Source organism: Adiantum capillus-veneris, chromosome 12 (assembly GCF_014529385.1).
Source record: "Adiantum capillus-veneris isolate H3 chromosome 12, ASM1452938v2, whole genome shotgun sequence".
Classification (NCBI taxonomy): Eukaryota; Viridiplantae; Streptophyta; class Polypodiopsida; order Polypodiales; family Pteridaceae; genus Adiantum; species Adiantum capillus-veneris.
In genome coordinates this window covers 95,617,708-95,638,282 of record NC_140942.1, presented here as the reverse complement: position 1 = coordinate 95,638,282, position 20,575 = coordinate 95,617,708, and the positions used below count along the sequence as shown (strand labels likewise).

Below are 20,575 nucleotides of genomic sequence, written 5' to 3'. Positions count from 1 at the left end.
TGGGATCTTTCTCTCATTCACACTTCAAATCAAGCACAACCATCAACACAAACAGGTGTTTCTTGTCCATTAGCATTGCCCCTTATCTTTTTTGCATCTATGTTTGTCTGCTTTAATTGTGATTGGTAGCATAATATTTGTTTAGTATCAAACATTAAATTCAATGTAATTTTTGTCATAATCACTTGTCTAGGCTTAAAAATCAAGCAGTCCGACTAAGCTAGTTTGACCAAGCTAGGCGTTAGAGATCTTCTCTTAATACCATGGGGAATGCCTTCCTAATAATTAATGGTTACTTAGGTTCTTAATCCGATCTAGGCAGCATTGTGTGAAATGTACTAGGGCTTTCTAGTGGGCTTAGTCCCTATTGACCTTTAGCTTAAGTATTATAAAGGGAGTTTACTAGTGTGATGAGCCTCGGGAGGGTAACAATGTTATATGACCCCCCAAAGTTACAAAATTAAAATGCTGAAAACGAACAAAAAATCAAAGTGCCACAATGTAAAATTTCAAGCTGGAAGAGAAATCTCAGCTTGATTGGGTACTTCACTCACATGTATCGCCTATGGTACTAGAGCCCTAGAGGTTCCTAGTGTGGGCGCTTTTCCTTGAAAAGCAAAAAACCCAAGGCATAGAAAATAAGCACACACATTAAAAGTAAATCAATGAGAAAAGACTTTTGGGGGGTCAAAGAAAAGGTAATCAGTCAGGCGATGATTTCATGAGAAATTCCTTTTATCGTAGCTTAACTACAAGGTCTTCTAGGTATAGCCTCTAGTCAGCCCTCGGACATGAAATACTTGGCTCTCGCGATTAAACAACTTAATTGATCATAGAAAGTTAAGAAGCTTACCCATGGTATTAATAGTCGATCTTTAGTGTCTTTTGATCGTTAAATTCGCGACCCTAGACTTATTTAAGTTTTTACCTTTAGAACTGTTTATGCGTTTGATTATATTGCAATTTCATGTTTATTGCTGACAAATGGTTTAGAATTATGCTACCAATCAATTTGTCTGCCTAAAATTGCATATGCTTTTTAATTGTATATGAGAATGCAATTACTGTGCCAATGTTGTTTGATTTTGCAGTGACTGAAGAAGGCTAAGGACATTCATCTCAAATGCTCTTCCACCTCAATGAACGAGCTTCAACTCAATAGCTTCCGAGGACAGAATCTACATCAGGAAGGGGGGCATGTTAACCCTCACACACATTCCTATCACCTACGACGGACGCTGTATTATTTATTTGGTAGAGCCTGATACTGGGCTTGTCGGTCCAATAGGAAAATGGTAAGAGTGATCGCTGATGAGAGGCGCACTCTAACTAGAACATTGCATGGGCGCCCAAGTGTGAATGGGGCAAGCTCATATAAAAGTCAACTAAACCTAAAATTCACTCATTGTCTGATCTATGCAATTGAAGAGTGCTCTTTCTGCATCTCCATCTTCTTCTTCTTCATCTCCTTGTCTGTGTGTGTATGCGCGAGAGAGAGAGAGAGAGAGAGAGAGAGAGAGAGAGAGAGAGAGAGAGAGAGAGAGAGAGAGAGAGAGAGAGAGAGAGAGTGCGCGATCGAGCATTGCGACGGCGGTGAGGCGGGTTGAGCACGGTGTAGCGGCGTCTCCTTCTTCTTCGCGGCGAGGAATCCTCCACGACAACAAGCGTAGAGCGGTGAGTGACACACCATCGCCATCTTTGAGCTTACTAGTTTAGGCTTGTTGTGTGTTTGGAGCCATTTGTGGCTCGCACACAGTGTTTCGGCAAGTTCCTTGCATTGACACGTGCGACAGACGCGCACAATAAGAAAGAACCCCTTTACAAACATGATTCTTAGAAAGCTCCAACATGCTTCAAATGGTATTAACGTAACCAATCTACTACACCTTGGTGGTAGAAAGGGTATTTCAAGTTTCCTATCGTCACATACACTCACTCAAACATGAGAAGAGATGATTCTTAATGTCGTACAAGTAGTCCCAAAAGGCCTCAAGGATCTATGGGGTGGAGAACAAGGATGTAGGAGCTTGGAGCAATTTTATTAGCCACAAAGGTCCTTCAATGAATCTTTAAATGAAGGTGTGATATTGTAGAGTGCGTTGTGATAACCAACCAACTATCCTTGACAATTTACACATTGATCAACCTTCACACATAGAGAGAAGGGAACCCATAAATGTGTCGTACAATTTCAAGGTTCGATAAAGATCTACTCTATGGGCCCATGAAGAACAACCATAATTAATCTACTGCACCTGGGTGTCCTATAGGTCATGCCACTTGGGTTTGAACTTAAAAGCCATGAACACTTGGACATATGTAAAAGATGTATTGGGCTTGATAGTTTTTACATCATTAGGGATCTCTAAGTACATTGTCGATGAGTCTTGACCTCAATACATGATACTTTAGAAAACTCTAATATCTAAAATCATAATAGCTCTATATGCCAGCGGTACTCACACACTCGAGTTGAACTTAAAAGCCATGAATAATCCAGCATATGTAAAAGATGTACTTGGCTTGGCAAATTTTTACCTCATTAAGGATCACTAAAGACATTGTCAATGAGTCTTGGCCTCAATATGTGATACTCTAGAAGGCCGTGGCATATAAAATCATTGTTTTATATGCCACCTGGAGTCAGAAAATTGTGAATATTTTTCAAGTGTAAGAACTCTTATTATTGATGCCATTGAAGAAAGTTTGTTACTTGCTGAATGAGGATGGCAATGGGCATGGGAAGTGATCGAACACAATTGCAATGTATGGGGGTCACATGTTGATGAAGAGTTGGATACAATTTACATCAGGTTGCTCGATCCCTATTTCTTTCCCAATCTTAATCTCATGCTTTTAAAGAAAGAGCTTGGGCTGATTTGTCATATCAAGATTTACTTGAGTTGGGTCCAAAAAATAGATTTAAGAGAAGTGTGCCGAGCTTCAGCTCAATATCTTGATCCTATTGAAATAGCACGACTTAGAGTGCTATGTAGATATACCTTTTTGGCAATGATGTAATTTTTGAAATCTTTTTGTTTGAAAAGTTACAAAATCTTTTTTTTGTTTGAAATATCTCTCTTTATTGATGTGCTTTTGTGTAACCTCTCTCTCTCTCTCTCTCTCTCACACACACACACACACACACACACACACACACACACACACACACACTGAAGGTAGATGAAGAAAGGAGAAGAAAAGAATAAAAAAAGGTTTAATGTAGCAAAAGTGAAACCACAACACTTCGTACAAAATGTTTGCAAGCATAAGTGAAAAACTACAATTAATTATATATATTCGACACAAATGCATGATAACAAAAAGGAAAACTACACACATATACATTCTCCTCTGTGTGTGTGTGTGTGTGTGTGTGTGTGTGTGTGTGTCTCACACACACACACACACACACACACACACACTGCACATGGAGTGGAATAAACCGGCATTTGAACATATTTAAACAAGTAGTAGTAAGTTAATCGTGATAGTGTCGATTGTGAATGTGTATTTCATGGAGGGATGTATAAAAATAGACACACACATGTACATATGTTTTTGGTGGTAAGAGCGAGCGAGATCCGCTGATAGACGCATCGCGCGAGCCATTATCTAATAAAAGGGGGAGGGACATCCCTCGGCGGAAGCACATTGATCCGGTTTGTGTGCCTGCGCCGCCCGGCTCACAGAGAGAGAGAGAGAGAGAGAGAGAGAGAGAGAGAGAGAGAGAGAGAGAGAGAGAGAGAGACGGCCCAAGGCCGCCTGCCAGACTAGTAGATATAGATTATAGGGAAAATTACCAAAATACTCCTCTAATTTGCTAAAATTCCCAAAATACCCCTCAAATTTCAAAAACTACCAAAACACCCTCAATATTTTGTCACAAATTCCCAAAATGCCCTTCAATTTTTCCAAAATTCCCAAAGTACCCCTTGTTGTGAGATTAAATTTCTTGAAAGACGAAAAAAATTGTAGCTTTTCAAAAGAAGACCGATTGTCTATCAATACAAGATGCTAAAACTAGAATTTGGGTATGTTACGTAGGCTTTGGAGATGAATAATTTTCCTTTTTGCGAGGTAATTCGTGACAAATTACATGCTAAGCACTCAAAAACGGATCTTAATTGTCAAAAGGGGCTAAAGATTAGAAAATCTTGAACAGTCCAACCAAAGTAATTTTTGAAATTTGAGGGGTATTTTGGGAATTCCACAAATTAGAGGTGTATTTTGGTAATTTTCCCTGGCTTGGTTTCTTGGGATTCGCTCGAGCGTATTTGTGCGACTGAAATGGTGGATCGATGAGAGGGCATTATACATGCACTAGTATAGCTGGTAGCTTTGCCGCCTCTCTCTCTCTCTCTCTCTCTCTCTCTCTCTCTCTCTCTCTGTGTTCCTGGACGCTGCAGCAGGCGACACCCATCGGATGCAGGAGAGGCTGACGCGTGGGAGGGGGGATTCGCTCCCCCTTTATCTATTAGTATAGATTCCCTGGCTTGGTTTCTTGGGATTCGCTCGTGCGTATTTGCGCGACTGAAATGGTGGATCGATGAGAGGACATTATACATGCACTAGTAGCCGCCTCTCTCTCTCTCTGTCTCTCTCTCTCTCTCTTAGGGTGCACACATGCACCAAGAAATGGACCCGGACCGGTGGAAATTCCATGCTGTCCCACCACGTTTTTGGACTGCAATGAATTGCCAACCCACCGAGCGGCTGCCGCTTTCAACGGAAAGTCTGAGGTCTCCCCTAGTCGTTTGCAACAGGGCCTAGATGGTGGCCTTCTATGTTTAGCGTGTGCGTCAGCCTACGTCATCGACCTGCAGCTCCCCTGCCAAGTTTAGGCGCCGTTTGCCCTGCTGCTGGCCCACATGTGCGCTAAATGACAACTGTTGGCGGCCGGTATGGCTGCTGCCGCCCTGCATGTGCGTGAGACAATGCTTTCGACCGGTACAGATTCCTTGGTGAGAGGAACGGCCGGGACCTCCGCATGTGAGCAGGCTCTCTCTCTCTCTCTCTCTCTCTGTGTGTGTGTGCATCATCACTGTCTTCCCGGACGCTGCAGGCGACACCCACCGGATGCAGGGGGGGGGGGGGGGGGGGGGGGGGGCGGAATTCGCTCTCCCTTTATCTATTGCAGAGTCTTTGACAGCAGCCTGAACTCCAGTTTGGTTTCTTGGGATTCCTTCCTCTTCGCTGGTGCGTGTTTGCCCGACTGAAATGGCGGATCGATGGGAGGGCATTATACGAGCATATTTCTCTGGCTCCAGCTGCCCGGCCAGAGTCATGGCTTCGCTTCTCGTCAGTCCTTACACGTCTCACATACATCACTCCCCCCCCCCCCCCCCCCCCCCCCCCCCCCCCCCCCCGGGCCGAAAAAAAAAAAAAAAACCACACACACACAGAACTGGCCATGACGGTCATTAAATGTCTATGATGGCTTTCCGCTTCTTGGGCCAACTGTGGCGTTGCTGATGTTGGTGATATTATTTCTTGTGTACGTTTGCAACGGAAACGGATAAGCAACCTTCAAAAAATGCAATACTCTTCATGGGAGATTGTGTGCGTGGTAGTGGGAACCCTACCATTGAGAGGCTCTCGAAGCTTCAAACAGTTTGCAACATTCTTCTATCAAAGCTTGGAGATCCCCTAGCAAATATATGGGTGGTGGAGGCCTCCAAATTTAATGGTGCATTTGCCTGCTATGAAGGCTTCTTGTCATCAATGTCTTCTCATGGAGAACCATCATCTTATGACCCCCATAACTATCCCTCATCACAAGCCACGACATCCATGCTCTATAGTTGCCTTGCAGAGGTACCCTACTTTTTGTGAAGAATTTAACTATAAATAGGTTTTTGTCAGGATGATATCTTTGTTAGGGAAAGATTCGTTTGTGGGATGGTGTTACACTTGTGTCAACCGAGTACATTTGAAATCAGAAATCAGAACAATTATTAATACAAATGAGAACGAGTTAAGTTTGTAGAGAATGAATTACCATATTTTTTTGTTGAGTCATATTGTGCAAGTGCTCATAGTTGCCACCAATAATGTTGTGTATATTTTCTACCACTGGTGTTGCACATGCCCTATCAACGACATTTTTGTTGTGTTAATTGTTTCTTTCCACTGCTTTTGTTGCTCATTCATGGCTGAGTCCTCTCTGCAGCTCTTGAGCCCTGTAAAAAACATAATATGCAGAGCTTCATATGAATGTATGCTTGTGTATGTGGTGTGATGAATTGATACACAGCTGTTTTGATTGGGCTTTGATGATGTGAATCTGGGTGGCACAGTATGTTGTCAATACAGTGGAGGATAGATTTCATCAGGCATGTTGCCACATGGCAAATTAGGTTGACTTGGCAGCCAGGGTGTCGTGCTGACCTGCAGAGAAGCAACTAAAGACAGGGATGATGTGGCACCAGCTATGTGGCAGTTGATGACAAGGCAGGCTGCCACGTGGCAGCCTTGAGGGCAGCCAGGTATGGGAGGGGCTATGTGGAGGCTGGGTGATCAGTTACGACAAAGGCAGGGCTGATCACCCGGAAATGCAGGCTGGGGCGTGTATCAAAAAGCATGGCCAGACAAAGGTTTTCTAGGATTAAAGCATAGCAGGGCTGAATTGATTTTGGCATTCTCTCACACATGCCAAGTGTGCTTTTTAGAGGTGCCTTTCAAAGGCACCCTGGTTTTAAGTGGGGTCACGAAATGATGTCATGGCAGCCCACCTGACAAGAAGGAAGAGAGAGAGATAGATAGATAGATTGATTTATTGTCCTCCGAGGTCATATATGACCTATGGGACCAAAACATGCGTACAAAAAGGGGTGTCTCCTCTCTCGAGGGAGAGGGAAATTGTTACATAGGGATGGATGACCCTAAGGTCGGTACAAAAATAGAAAGAGGGAAAAAAGGAAACTAGGGACTAGGGGGTGGAATTTAGAGGAGTGATGGGGGGCTTGGGAGATCGGAACTCTTGTATGATTGCCTTCCTCTGCGATATACCGCCCACTTGCCTTTGGCCCGTGCCGCGTGCATTTTCTTGAGCTCCTCACTTTTGCATTTGAGTTGTAGCGGGGTGAGTTCCTCTGCAATCCAAAATTTAGTATCTTTGAGAAGACGTGATTGTTGGAGAAGCAGCATCCGCCCCTCATTGTCCCCAAATTGGAGAATGGCATGTCGTTTTGGCATGTGTTCGTTGTTGCCCTTGCAAGTGACGACTTCTACTTGTCATGGTCGACATGAATGGGTTTGAGGGTGTCGTTGATAAAGTTGATGCGCTCGGTGAAGTGTTCCTTGTACGTGTCCCACACTTGAGGTAACCCTTTAATGCGAACCTTGAGGACATTCTCTTCTTGAAGCCGTCGTTCTCGGAGCTCCTTTATCTCGCATGTTCGTACCTTGGCAAGTGCCACCGTATGAGCTTGGGTGACTTTTGTTTCGACCTCCTTTACTTTGTCGATTGCACCATTGAATCGAAGCGAGCTTCCAATTTGTTAAATCGTTCTTTGAGTTCTCGGTTTTCCTCCATCACTCGATCAAGAGCTGTCTGTAAGTGTTCGATACGATTGAACTTGCTTGGGGCTGCTAGGACAGCGGCAAATCTAGGTTTTGGCCTAGTGGTGAGCTTCAGAGTGCAATGTCTCCCATTGTCGGTCCCTGTGGGATCGATCTTTAATGAAAAACCACTACCCTTGTTCTCCTTATGTTCTCTGTGTGAACTCGAGCAGAATTAGTTGAGTCACCAGAGTTTAATCGGCCGAGTCGGTGCCATCAACGGACTGGGCAGAGTGGCCACTGACGAGCTAGGGAGAGTTGCCACTAACGAGCTGTGGAGATTCTGCCTTGTCGTCGATGAGCTGGGCAGAGTCGGCAGTGACGAGCTGGGTAGAGTTGGCAGAATTACTGTTCGTTGGTGTGAGGAGGACAGAGGCTAGAATGTAACCCCCCCACAAGGCTCTGCCTTGCGCCCAGCGGGGAGTTGTGGCAGCAGAGGTGTAAGGTGCAGCGGAATGAATGTTGTTCTTTCTCAAGATAATTGCTCCATAATATGCTCAAGGTTCCTTTTTGTTCTTATGGAAGGGAGAGCGTTCCATTCTTAATGAGAGAGTGCAATGATCACAAACAAAGTGAATGGACACTGTGCATGAGAATGTGTGAGATTGAGAGATAGAGAGAGAAGAGAATACGACACCAGAGACGTAAAACTGTCACGTGACACATCCAACCCAATGTGTCTGTGGACAAGCTATAGCATGATCAGGGTTCAGTCATTCCAGTCAGTCTAGATTAGAAGTGATCTGGCACTTTTGTGAGTCTATTCGTAGACCGTCCGTGCCCAGTCACTTGGTATAGATGCATATCCTCTGGTTGCACACAGCATGATCATCAGTATTCCCATTAGAATCAATTAGGGGATTTTTCTAGTGCATTTAGCCTATTTTTCCTATTTTTGACATTTTTCACTTATTATTTTGAAGTGACTTCCCAACAAAAGTAGGTAGGGCAATTTTGCTAAGTTTGTATATAAGCAAACCCAAGTTATCACTAAATGGCAGAAGAAGCAGTAGGAGCACCCCGCTCAACAGGCATCTTCTCAGCAAGAACCTCGCAGTACCCTCAGCACCCCTTGGCGTTTTTGGTTTTCCCACTCAGCCCTAGCATTTTTGCAGATCGCTAGCACCCCCCCCTGACCTTGCGTTTCCAGTTTACCACCATCGCCAGCAGTTCCTAGATTGCCTAGCGTTTTTGCTAACGATCCCCAGATCTGCCAGCGTTTTCATTTTCAGCCTGAAGTGAAGCCTTTGCAGCAGCGTTTTCAGCATTCCACAAAGCAGCAGATTCAGCCCTAGATGCATGAAGAGATCGTCATTTTCAGCTCTCAAAAACGCAACCAAAACAGTCATTTTCAGCCACCGAAATCAGTCCCAGATTTTCAGCCATAGCTTTTTTATGGATAGCAGATAGAAGACCACAGATTTCAGCCCTAATGTCGTGATCGTCACCGACATAGTCCCAGGTGGCATCAGTCCATTGCATCGTCATTGTACCACTTTGTGCAATCATAAGTAGACCACTCTCGCCGATGAGAGTGGGGCCTTCGGAGGAGGGTTTTACGTCTCTGGTGTCGTATCTCTCTTCTTTCTATCTCTCAGTCTCATACACTTGCACGCACAGTGTCTATTCACTTTGTTTGTGATCATAGCATTCTCTCATTAAGAACGGAAGGCTCTCCCTTCCTTAAGAACAAAAGGAACCTTGAGTATAGTTAGGAGCACTCATCTTGAGCAAAGCGCAAATAATCATTCCACTGCACCTAACATTGGTATCAGAGCTTTGGCAGTGTTCTGTATCACTCAAGGAAAGAACCACAAGAATTTTTTTTGCTTGTTGCGGTCGCACGAACCCAAGTTCGCTTGGGCGTGTCGATTCCTAATCGTGTTTTTGAAGAGTGACAGGAATCCCAAGAAAGAAGGGCTTGTCCAGCCTCCCCTTGTGTCTCTTTTCACTCATTGAGAGCGGACCGTGCACTTAGCGGCCAGCCAATCGACGTGAGGTGGGAAAAAGCAACCTTGGTGTGAGCGCAAGGCCGCCAAGGGGTGCGCCCGCGGAAAGGAGTAGAACTCGGGTGAAGAGAAGATCCTTCTCAAACACGGTTTGCAAGCGAAAGAAAACCTCAAGTACCTCAAGACCCTCAAGAACCCAAGAACCCACAAGAACCACGACTTCAGAATGGTCATCACTCGAAGCGGAATGGATACTTCGCTTGAAGGTGATGAGCATGAGAGAGGCGAAGAAGAATTTTCCCCACCAGGAGACCCTTCCCCGTCTACGTCAAGGATTGCACTAACTCCTATGGAGGCTTTGGAGCAATGGTTTCTGAAACAGAATTTAGAACGCGAAGCAAGAAATGCAGAAAGAATGGTAGAATTTGATCGTGAATGCAAAGAAAGAAAATCAGAAATGGAATGCAGACATGCAGAAGACAAAGCAGAAAGAGAAGCCGAAAGAAAGGCAAGACAAGAACGGCGCGATCGACACATGCAAGAGTTCTTGCGACTCTTGTCTCAAGTGCCGGCACAGATGGAAGAGATTCAGGAGACGGAGACTCTCTCAGTCTCTTCTTCTCCAAAGCATGATACACAAGATTTGCATGATTGTGTGAAGCATGATGATGATTTGAAGAACAATGATAAGCATGATGATTTGCACGATCAAGATGTGATTTCTCACAAGGATGATGATTTGCATGATCAAGATGTGATTTCTCACACGCATGATGATTTGCATGAAGATGTGTGATTGTTCACAAGGATGATGTGTTAGTTGATGCTTTTTCTAGCGAAGCTAACCTCGTTGTAGATTCGATCAATCACGAAGAACCAATCTTGGCTTTCGAGTCGAGGTCCAAAGAACCCCCATAGGACGATTCGTTCAGCATTCAAGAAGAAGCGATCTTGGCTCTCGAGCCTAGGTCCAAAGAACCCTCACATGAAGTATTATGTGTTCGCATGCTTGATATGCACGCATTGTTCGAATGTTTCATTCGTGATCGTTTCCTGTATTTTAGTCAGCATCTTTATGTGATCCCTTTTCCTAGGCATGACATATTGTATGTTGAGCACGTTTCTCTCATGGATGAGCACGGATTTTTCATGAAAAGCTGAAAAGTATGTAAGGAAGTCACATTCCATGTCTCTTCCTTGGCACGACACATTTGAAGAAAGAGCACATAAAAGTATGAGCACCAAGCATGGGCATTTCCGTTGTGAATTGCCACAGTTGCTTGCTCTAGATCATAAGAGAAAGATTCGATCTCATTGTTTGCGTGTATGTGGTGAATGGTTTAGCACTCCGTATCTTTGTTCATCGACATTGCATGCACAGTCTTTGTGGAAGACAAGATTTTTTCCACTCACTTTACATGGAATGGGTATGTTCATGGTTTTGTGTTGGAAATGGGTTCAAGAATTTTCAGCCATGGAGATTCTTGAAGAAGAAAGAAGCATGACTCTCGATGATATTGAATCATTGAAGGAGCCACAGAAGACTTTGTGTCGCTTTCGGCGCGGCCCAAAGAAGCAAGCGTTGCAGACCTTTATGAAGTTCAAGTACTGCACGACCCACACATCAGAGTGGGCCGGCGAAGAGTCCCTTCCAGGATTCCGGCTGCTATTGGCGATCTCCCTCGACGCCATACAGTTTGGTACCAGTACCTCACTTTTTGAAAAGGAGGGGATGTCACGTGACATCCAACCCAATGTGTCCGTGGACAAGCTACATCATGATCAGGGTTCAATCAGTCTAGTCAGTCTAGATTAGAAGTGATCTGGCACTTTTGTGAGTCTATTCGTAGACCGTGCATGCCCAGTCACTTGGTATAGATGCATATCCTCTTGTTGCACACAGCATGATCATCAGTATTCCCATTAGAATCAGCTAGGGGATTTTTCCAGTGCATTTAGCCTATTTTGCCTATTTTTGACATTTTTCACTTATTATTTTTAAGTGACTTCCCAACAAAAGTAGGTAAGGCAATTTTGCTAAGTTTGTATATAAGCAAACCCAAGTTATCACTAAATGGCAGAAGAAGCAGCAGGAGCTCCCCGCTCAACAGGCATCTTCTCAGCAAGAACCCCGCAGTACCCTTAGCACCCCTTGGCGTTTTTGGTTTTCCCACTCAGCCTTAGCGTTTTTGCAGATCGCTAGCACCTCCCCCTGACCTGGCGTTTCCAGTTTACCACCATCGCCAGCAGTTCCCAGATTGCCTAGCGTTTTTGCTAACGATCCCCAGATCTGCCAGCGTTTTCATTTTCAGCCTGAAGTGAAGCCTTTGCAGCAGCGTTTTCAGCATTCCACACAGCAGCAGATTCAGCCCTAGATGCATGAAGAGATCGTCATTTTCAGCCCTCAAAAACGCAGCCAAAACAGTCATTTTCAGCCAATGAAATCAGTCCCATATTTTCAGCCATAGCGTTTTTATGGACAGCAGATAGAAGACCACAGATTTCAGCCCTAAAGTCGTCGTCGTCACCGACATAGTCCCAGGTGGCATCAGTCCATTGCATCGTCATTGTACCACTTTGTGCAATCATAAGTAGACCACTCTCGCCGACGAGAGTGGGGCCTTCGGAGGAGGGTTTTACGTCTCTGGTGTCGTATCTCTCTTCTCTCTATCTCTCAGTCTCATACACTTGCACGCACAATGTCTATTCACTTTGTTTGTGATCATAGCATTCTCTCATTAAGAACGGAAGGCTCTCCCTTCCTTAAGAACAAAAGGAACCTTGAGCACAGTTCGGAGCACTCATCTTGAGCAAAGCGCAAACAATTATTCCGCTGCACTTAACATAAACCCTCCTCCGAAGGCCCCACTCTCGTCGGCGAGAGTGGTCTACTATTGATTGCACAAACGGGTACAAAGTGGATGCATGTGACTGATGCAAGTCTAGGCTAGATCGACGACGACGACGGGGATGACGAGACGGATCTAAGGGCTGAAATTTGTTGTTCTTGTACTGCTGTCCAAAAACACTGATAGGCTGAATTCTGTTGGCTGAAATCGCTGAAGATTCTGCTCCTAGAAACGTTGATATGGCTGGTTCTTAATGGCTGAAAATCTGCTGGTTACTTATCTTGTCAAATGCTGAAAATCGCCATGCAATGGGAGGGCGATCTGGGGATTCTGGAAATGCTAGGCTGCAATGCAGACTTGGAGGAAAAATGCTAGATACTGTGGTTGTCTGCGATGATGCTATGGCGGAAAACGTCAATGCTTGGGGGGTCTATGGCGAGGGTGATTTGTTGATGAAAATGCTAGAATGTGAAGTCCTCTTGCTTGGAGGAAAAACGCCACCAAGGGTTCTTGCTGAGAAGTTGCCTGCCGAGCGATGGTGCTCCTGCTGCCTCTTCTTCCAATTAGTGTTAGTTTAGGTTTGCTTATGTACAAACTTACTCAATTTGCCCTACCTACTTTCCAACAAAAGTCACTTAAAAATAATAAGTGAAAAATGTCAAAAATAGGAAAAATAGGCTAAATGCACTGGAAAATTCCCCTAAAGGATTCTAATGGGAATGCTTAAGATCATGCTGTGTGCAACTAGAGGATATGCATCTATACTAAGTGTCTGGACATGCACGGTCTACGAACAGACTCACAAAAAGTGCCAAAAACACTTGCTAATCTAGATTGACTGGACTGACTGAACCCTTGTCGTGCTGTAGCTTGTCCACGGACACATAGGGTTGGATGTGTCACGTGACAAGAGGTTTGAGGAGAACCCCAGCAGAGGTTCGACAGCGCTGAGAGAGAGAGAGAGAGAGAGAGAGAGAGAGAGAGAGAGAGAGAGAGAGAGAGAGAGAGAGAGAGAGAGAGAGAGATGGTTGCATAGTTGCAGAGTGACTCCTTGGCAGTTATACTTTGGACTCTGTGACTATTAATATAAAAAGTATGGAAAGGGGCGCATAGGATGAGTGAATCAAGAAGTGGAACTTTACTCCTTTGTGTCTTGACTGCTACATTGTTTACAAGTTTAAGTTCAGTTCTGTTCGTGTGTCTGTTGTGGATTTGCCACCTTGCATGTGTCTTGCCGGTTATAGTGGTATCAAAGCTTGAGTCGATTCTTCTTCTAGAGAAGACTCGGTCCGACTTTTTACTGTGCACGCCATGGATATAATGTGCAGCGGAAGTGAATGATGGTGTAAGCTCAGGATGAGGGATCGGTGAGTGCTCAAGGTTCCTTTTACTTAAGAGGAAGGGAGAACCTTCCTTAGTGAGAGAATGTGCAATGACCAAAACAATAGTGCATGAGAGAGAGAGAGAGAGAGAGAGAGAGAGAGAGAGAGACGACACGAGATTGTTAGACTTACACCACTCTGCTACTTCACAAGTCTAGGGCATACTTGTATGGCTAGTATGTCTTCGGGCTAGCCACCCTTAGTCTAGGTTGTACCTGGTCCGGCCGCCCGAGTTTGGGGCCAGCCGTCCGCTTTTGTCCGGGCGCCCACATATATTTCCATATATCATTTTTCTGTTGGGTTGTGGGGATTTTTATCAGGCCTTGCCCTACCTCCCCTTGGGCATCTATTTATAGGGCTAGGGGAGTACCCGCTTCCACATCTCACAGAGATCATACATCTGATTGTATTGGGTCTTCTGCTCATGGTAGTCATGGGGGTCTGATCGCCCCCTCTTCACCATCTCTCGCGTTTGTGTCTACTCTCTCTCTCTCTCTCTCTCTCTCTCTCTCTCTCTCTCTCTCTCGCGCACTCACATGGTATCAGAGCCCCGCTCAGGTGGTATCAGTCGCCAGGGCACATGGTATCAGCAGCTTAGGCTTTTCATGGCCTGGGAGAGCGCATCTCTGCAGTAGTCTCTCCTCCCAAGATCCACATAGCCAGCGTTTTCATGCAAATTCTGCCAGGGGTTTTGCAAACAACTAGGTGCGCGATGAGATCTGCGTTTCTCGTGGCGGAGGATTCCCCTCTACCTGCGTTTTTTGCAGATTAGGTGAGCGTTTTTGCATCAGGCTGCCAGCGCTTTACATCTAGGATCATTTCATCGTCGGAAACCTCCTCTGCTCCATCTGCGTTTTTCAGCCAGATCTGCGTTTTTGGGTTTTCAACCCATTTTCGGCGGTTCTATTGGTCACTTTGTGTTGTTGACACCTTCCACGAGTTGCTAGGCACTTAGGGTACCCGTCAAGCCTTTGTTTTTTCAGCAAACAGAAGCTTTTTGGTGCCAAAAAGTGCAGCTAAAGTGGGCTACAAATTGACTTGCGTTTTTGTAGCAGGAGGGCAACGCACCCCGGATCCCGCCACCATCTACCCAGCTTTGCATCTGGTGCATTGCCGGCGAGTATCCTCTCCGTCTTCAGCCACTACCCCTGCTGTTTTCTCTGTTTTCAACCTGTTTTGGGTTGCTACATTGATTTCTCACCCTCCCTCTGCCGGGAGCGTACGAGCACGCTGAAATTCATTGGACAGCAGCGTTTTCATCACCTCGCAGTTGCGTTTTTGGGTGGACAGCAGCCTCTTGGCTTGTGCTTATCACAGAGGATGAAGTTACCTCCTGCCAGGACACCATCCGGTGGTGGTCCGTGCGGTCTCTTAGTGACTGATGCAGTAAATGGTATCTTTGACATCGGCTTAATCATCTATAGACGTACGATCCTTGGGAGATCCATTCATTCCAGCCATCATTCGGTGGTTGCGCATTCCATAGGGGGTGGCAACTTGTGGGTTGTGCTGGACACACCTTTGTCACATGAGATATGGACATGCTCATGGCATATGGGATTCGGACATTCCCAGAGAAGACACCACCAACTTTGGTGGAGACACTTACCTCTTGACCTCGACACGTCAGATCACTTGCTTACACATGAGCATCTACATGGACTTAGGGAGAGGATCTTGGATCTCTTCTTGGACAGGTTCATTGCTTGGATCTACAAACTGGAGTTGGACTTCAGTGCTTTGGACTCTCTTGGAGAGTTTACTCGCGAGATGTAGGAGATCAGGCATTACGCGACTACATTTGAAGTCACCCGGAGCTTGGCTTGGACGGTAGTACAGTTGCCCACGCGCGCCGAAAACGCTGGAGGGAGAGTCACACGCAGGTCGGCGCAGACATCTTGGTCTGGCCACTGATTCCTAGATTCTCCTTCTCAGTCTGGCTCCCCTACTTCTATAGGATGACTATGGTACAGACAGCTTGGTCTGACCACCCCTCTTCTCAGAGGCACTTCACAGCAGAGAGTGTTGAGTTTGGCTTTCCCTCATCTTGGATTACCCTACCTACTGACAGGACACCATCCGGTGGTGGTCCGTGCAGTCTCCCAGTGACTGCTGCAGCTTACGGTAGCTTCTACAGTGCAGACTGTTTAATCTGGTTTTCCTTGATTCGGAGGAATTTACGGCGCAGATTGCTACATCTAGCCTTCCTGGAGTTTTACACAGCTTAGCCATCTGTCCACCTTGGGTTGCAGGTTTATGCATTGACAGGCTTCTTGTCATTCTCATGACGGTTTCTGGGCTTTCCTCATTTGCTTCGGACGTTTTGACTATAGACACCACAGACCCTATTGGGTGGGACACTTGCACGTCTATTGGCATTTCTTTTATGACAAGGAGTTGTTTTCACACTCAGCTCGGGACCTTCACGCAGTTTGTTACACTGCTCGGGCGGAGTACAACAGTTTGTTACACTGCTCGTGACGGCACTTTACCAAGGAGATTTCTTGGCGGTCGGGTGTCACAAATGGGTGACGTGGCATGGCTTGGCTATAGGCAACAGATGCATACACACCCCAGCTGGCCGGAAAAACAGTCTCGGAAATTACGTTGCACGGCTGACATGGTAGCACCGTACGGATCTCCGTGATTTGCGGCGGGAAAAGCGGAAAAGCTGGCTGACGGCAGAGCATACGGAATTCCGTGATTTGCGGACCTGTACGGAACTTGCTTTTGTGCAAGAAACTCTACGCAAGCAATTTTTTTGAGAAGCTTTTGGGCTTTGCTTTATTTTAAGCCTATTTCAAAAGTGAAAGCTTTTGGGGCTCTGCTTTTGGGCATCCCTTGTAACCTTTTGTCACGTGACACATCCAACCCTATGTGTCCGTGGACAAGCTACACCATAACAGGGTTTCCGTCAAGTCTAGTCAGTTTAGATTAGAAGTGATCTGGCACTTTTGTGAGTCTATTCGTAGACCGTGCATGCCCAGTCACTTAGCATAGATGCATATCCTGTGGTTGCACACAGCATGATCATCCGTATTCCCATCAAAATCCATTAGAATCAGTTAGGGGATTTTTCCAGTGCATTTAGCCTATTTTCCCTATTTTTGACATTTTTCACTTATTAATTTAAGTGACTTTCCAACAAAAGTAGGTAGGGCAAATTGGGTAAGAAAATATATAAGCAAACCAAAGCTAGCAATCTTTGGCAGATGAGCAAGGAGCACAACAGGCCCCCCGGCAGCAGGTACTCCCTCTCTCTCAGCAAGAAAACCTACACCCCTTGGCGTTTTTGGTCATACCTTCAACACCCACATTCAGCCTAGCGTTTTGGTCAACCTCAAGCCCCTAGCCTGGCGTTTTCAGTTCCTCTCATCGCCAACACTTCCAAGGACCCAACGTCTTCACTAACGCTACAAGGAACATCAACGTTTTTGATTTTCAGCCGCATTTACAGCAGATGGACCAGCGTTTTCAGCCATTAGGAAAACAGCAGATTCAGCCCTAGATGTTTGAAGAAGATCGCCATTTTCAGCCCTCAAAACGCAGCCAAAACAGCAGTTTTCAGCAGCCCCGAAACAGTCCCAGATTTTCAGCCATAGCGTTTTTATGGACAGCAGATAGAAGACCGTAGATTCCAGCCCTTAAGTGGTCGTCGCCATCCCCGTCGTCGTCACCGACAGTCCCAAGTTGCATCAGTTCCATGCATCGTCTGTCACGTGACACATCCCAACCCTATGTGTCCGTGGACAAGCTACACCAGAGCAGGGTTCAGTCAATTCAGTCAAGTCTAGATTATCAGTGATCTGACACTTTTGTGAGTCTATTCGTAGACCGTGCATGCCCAGTCACTTAGCATAGATGCATATCCTCCGGTTGCACACAGCATGATCATCGGAATTCCCATTAGAATCCATTAGCATCAGTTAGGGAAATTTTCCAGTACATTTAGCCTATTTTCCTATTTTTGGTTATTTTCACTTATTATTTTTAAGTGACTTTCCAACAAAAGTAGGTAGGGCAATTTTGCTAAGTTAATATATAAGCAAACCCAAGTTAGCACTTTCTGGCAAAAGAGGCAGCAGGAGCTTCCCGCTCAACAGGCAACTTCTTAGTAGTACCCCCCCTCAGCACGTAGCCTCGCCATACCTCTCACCCCATCCTTGGCGTTTTCCCAGATTAAGCCATCGCCATCAAACCCCATTGTCTGGCGTTTTCTCCCTTAGCTACCTCAGCCCTGTAGCGGTTCTGGCTCAGCTCAGCAACTTCAGCGTTTTTGCTGCAACTACTAACGCTAGGGCATGCTGGCCATTCTAGTGTTTTGGGATTGCAGAAACCTCAGCAGATCAGCGTTTTCCTTGCAAGTCATCAGCGTTTCCAACCTTTGCAGAGCAGAAGAGAATCCAGCCAAAAACGTTAGCATTGCACCAGCCATCTCAGCGTTTTTGGGATCAGAAATTCAGCTGTCAGAATACACACAGTTTCAGCCTATGACACAGTAGCAGATCCCCCCTTAGTTGGTTGCAGATGTTCCCCCATTTTCAGCCATAAGAACGCAGTTAAAACAGTCATTTTCAGCCACCGAAACAGTCCCGAAATTCAACGATTAGAAAATCCCAGATTTCAGCCATCAAGTCGTCGTCATCATCACCGTCGTCGTTATCGGCATAGTCCAAGTTGCATTAGTCCAGTGCATACGCATTGTACACCTTTGTGCAATCAAAGTAGACCACTCTCGCCGACGAGAGTGGGGCCTTCGGAGGAGGGTTTTACAACCTCTCGGTGTCGTATCTCTTCTCTCTCCTTCTCTCAGTCTCATTCACTTGCACGCACAATATCCACTCACTTTGTTCGTGATCATAGCACTCTCCATAAGACGGAAAGCTCTCTCTTTCCCTAAGAACTAAAAGGAACCTTGAGAAATAAAGATCACTAATCTTGAGAAAATACAACATTCATTTCGCTGCACCTTACATTGGTATCAGAGCTTTGGAAGTGTTCTGCATTACTTAAGGAAAGAACCACAAGAACCACAATTTTTTTTTTTGGCTTGTTGCGGTCGCACGAACCCAAGTTCGCTTGGGCGAGGCGATTCCTAATCGTGTTTTGTTGAAGAGTGACAGGAATCCCAAGAAATGTTAGGTGCAGCGGAATGAATGTTGTATTTTCTCAAGATTAGTGATCTTTATTGCTCAAGGTTCCTTTTAGTTCTTAGGGAAAGAGAGAGCTTTCTGTCTTGTAGAATGTTGTGGTCACGAACAAAGTGAGTGGATATTGTGCGTGCAAGTGAATGAGACTGAGAGAAGGAGAGAGAAGAGATACGACACCGAGGGGTTGTAAAACCCTCCTCCGAAGGCCCCACTCTCGTCGGCGAGAGTGGTCTACTTGATTGCACAAAGGTGTACAATGCGAATGCAATGGACTGATGCAATGGGACTATGCCGATGACGACGACGGTGATGGCGACGACGACTTGATGGCTGAAATCTGGGATCTTCTAATTGCTGAATTCGGGGATTGTTTCGGTGGCTGAAAATGACTATTTTGGCTGCGTTTTTATGGCTGAAAATGGGGGAGCAATCTGCAACCAAGTTGAGGTGGTTCTGCTACTGTTCTTATGCCGAAAACCTGCGTTTGCAAAGGCTGAAATCTGCGTTTTTGCACATGCTGAAAAACGCTGGATGTCTGCAATTGGGGCTGGCGTTTTTGCATGAAAACGTTGGCTGGTGCTGTATCTATTGAGGGTGGAAACGCTGGGATTGCTGAGGTTTCCTTGCGCTAGGGAATGCTGAAAACGCTAATGGTTGAGGGTGGTTGGTCGCGGGAAAACGCCCAAGATGGCCTAGGTTGGAAACGCTAAGGTGCTGAGAGGGGGTACTGTTGAGAAGTTGCCTATTGAGCGGGGAGCTCCTGATGCCTCTTCTGCTGTGGAGTGCTAACTTGGGTTTGCTTATATATTAACTTACCCAATTCGCCCTACTGACTACCCAACAAAAGTCACTTAATAAATAAGTGAAAAATGTCAAAAATAGGGAAAATGGGATAAAGTGACTTGAAAAATTCCCAAATTGACTCTGATGGAATCTGATGGAAATGCTTATGCTTCTGCGGTGTGCCACCGGAGGATATGCATCTATGTTAAGTGACTGGGCATGCACGGTCTATGAATAGACTCACAAAAGTGCCAGATCACTGCTAATCTAAACTGACTGAATTGACGGGAACCCTGCTATGGTGTAGCTTGTCCACGGACACATAGGGTTGGGATGTGTCACGTGACATCCCCTCCTTTTCAAAGGGAGGTACTGGTACCGAACTGTGTGGCGTCGAGGGAGATCGCCAACAGCATCTGGAATCCTGAAAGGGACTCTTCGCCGGCCCACTCTGATGTGTGGGTCGTGCGGTACTTGAACTTCATAAAGGTCTGCAACGCTTGCTTCTTTGGGCCGCGCCGAAAGCGACACAAAGTCTTCTGAATCTCCTTTCTTGCTTCAACTTCGTCTAGAGTCTTGCTTCTTTCGTCTTCAAGAATCTCCATGGCTGAAAATTGCTCAAACCATCTCCAACACAAAATCATGAACATACCCATTCCATGTAAAGTGAAGGAAAAAAATATTGTCTTCTCTAAAGACTGTGTATGCAATGTCGATGAACATAGAGACGGAGTGACAACCCGTTCATCAAACACATGCAAACAATGAGGTCGAATCTTTTTTGTTTGATCGAAATCAATCAAGTGTGGCAAATCACAATGGAAATGCCCATGCTTGGTGCTCATACAATCATGTGCTCTTTCGGAAACTGTGTCATGCCAAGGAAGAGACATGGAATG

At 45.5% G+C, this 20,575-nt stretch overlaps 1 protein-coding gene across 1 annotated transcript in view; it reads left to right on the top strand.

Annotated features, from left to right (window-relative positions):
• The first annotated feature begins 5,362 nt into the window (after window positions 1-5,362).
• Window positions 5,363-20,575, top strand: part of LOC147446168 (uncharacterized) — a 63,976-nt gene continuing 48,763 nt past the window's right edge. The window contains exon 1 of the mRNA XM_086525448.1: window positions 5,363-5,817. Within this exon, the coding sequence (XP_086381574.1) occupies window positions 5,551-5,817 (267 nt within the window). The 5' untranslated portion in view covers window positions 5,363-5,550. The remainder of the gene's footprint in view (window positions 5,818-20,575) is intronic.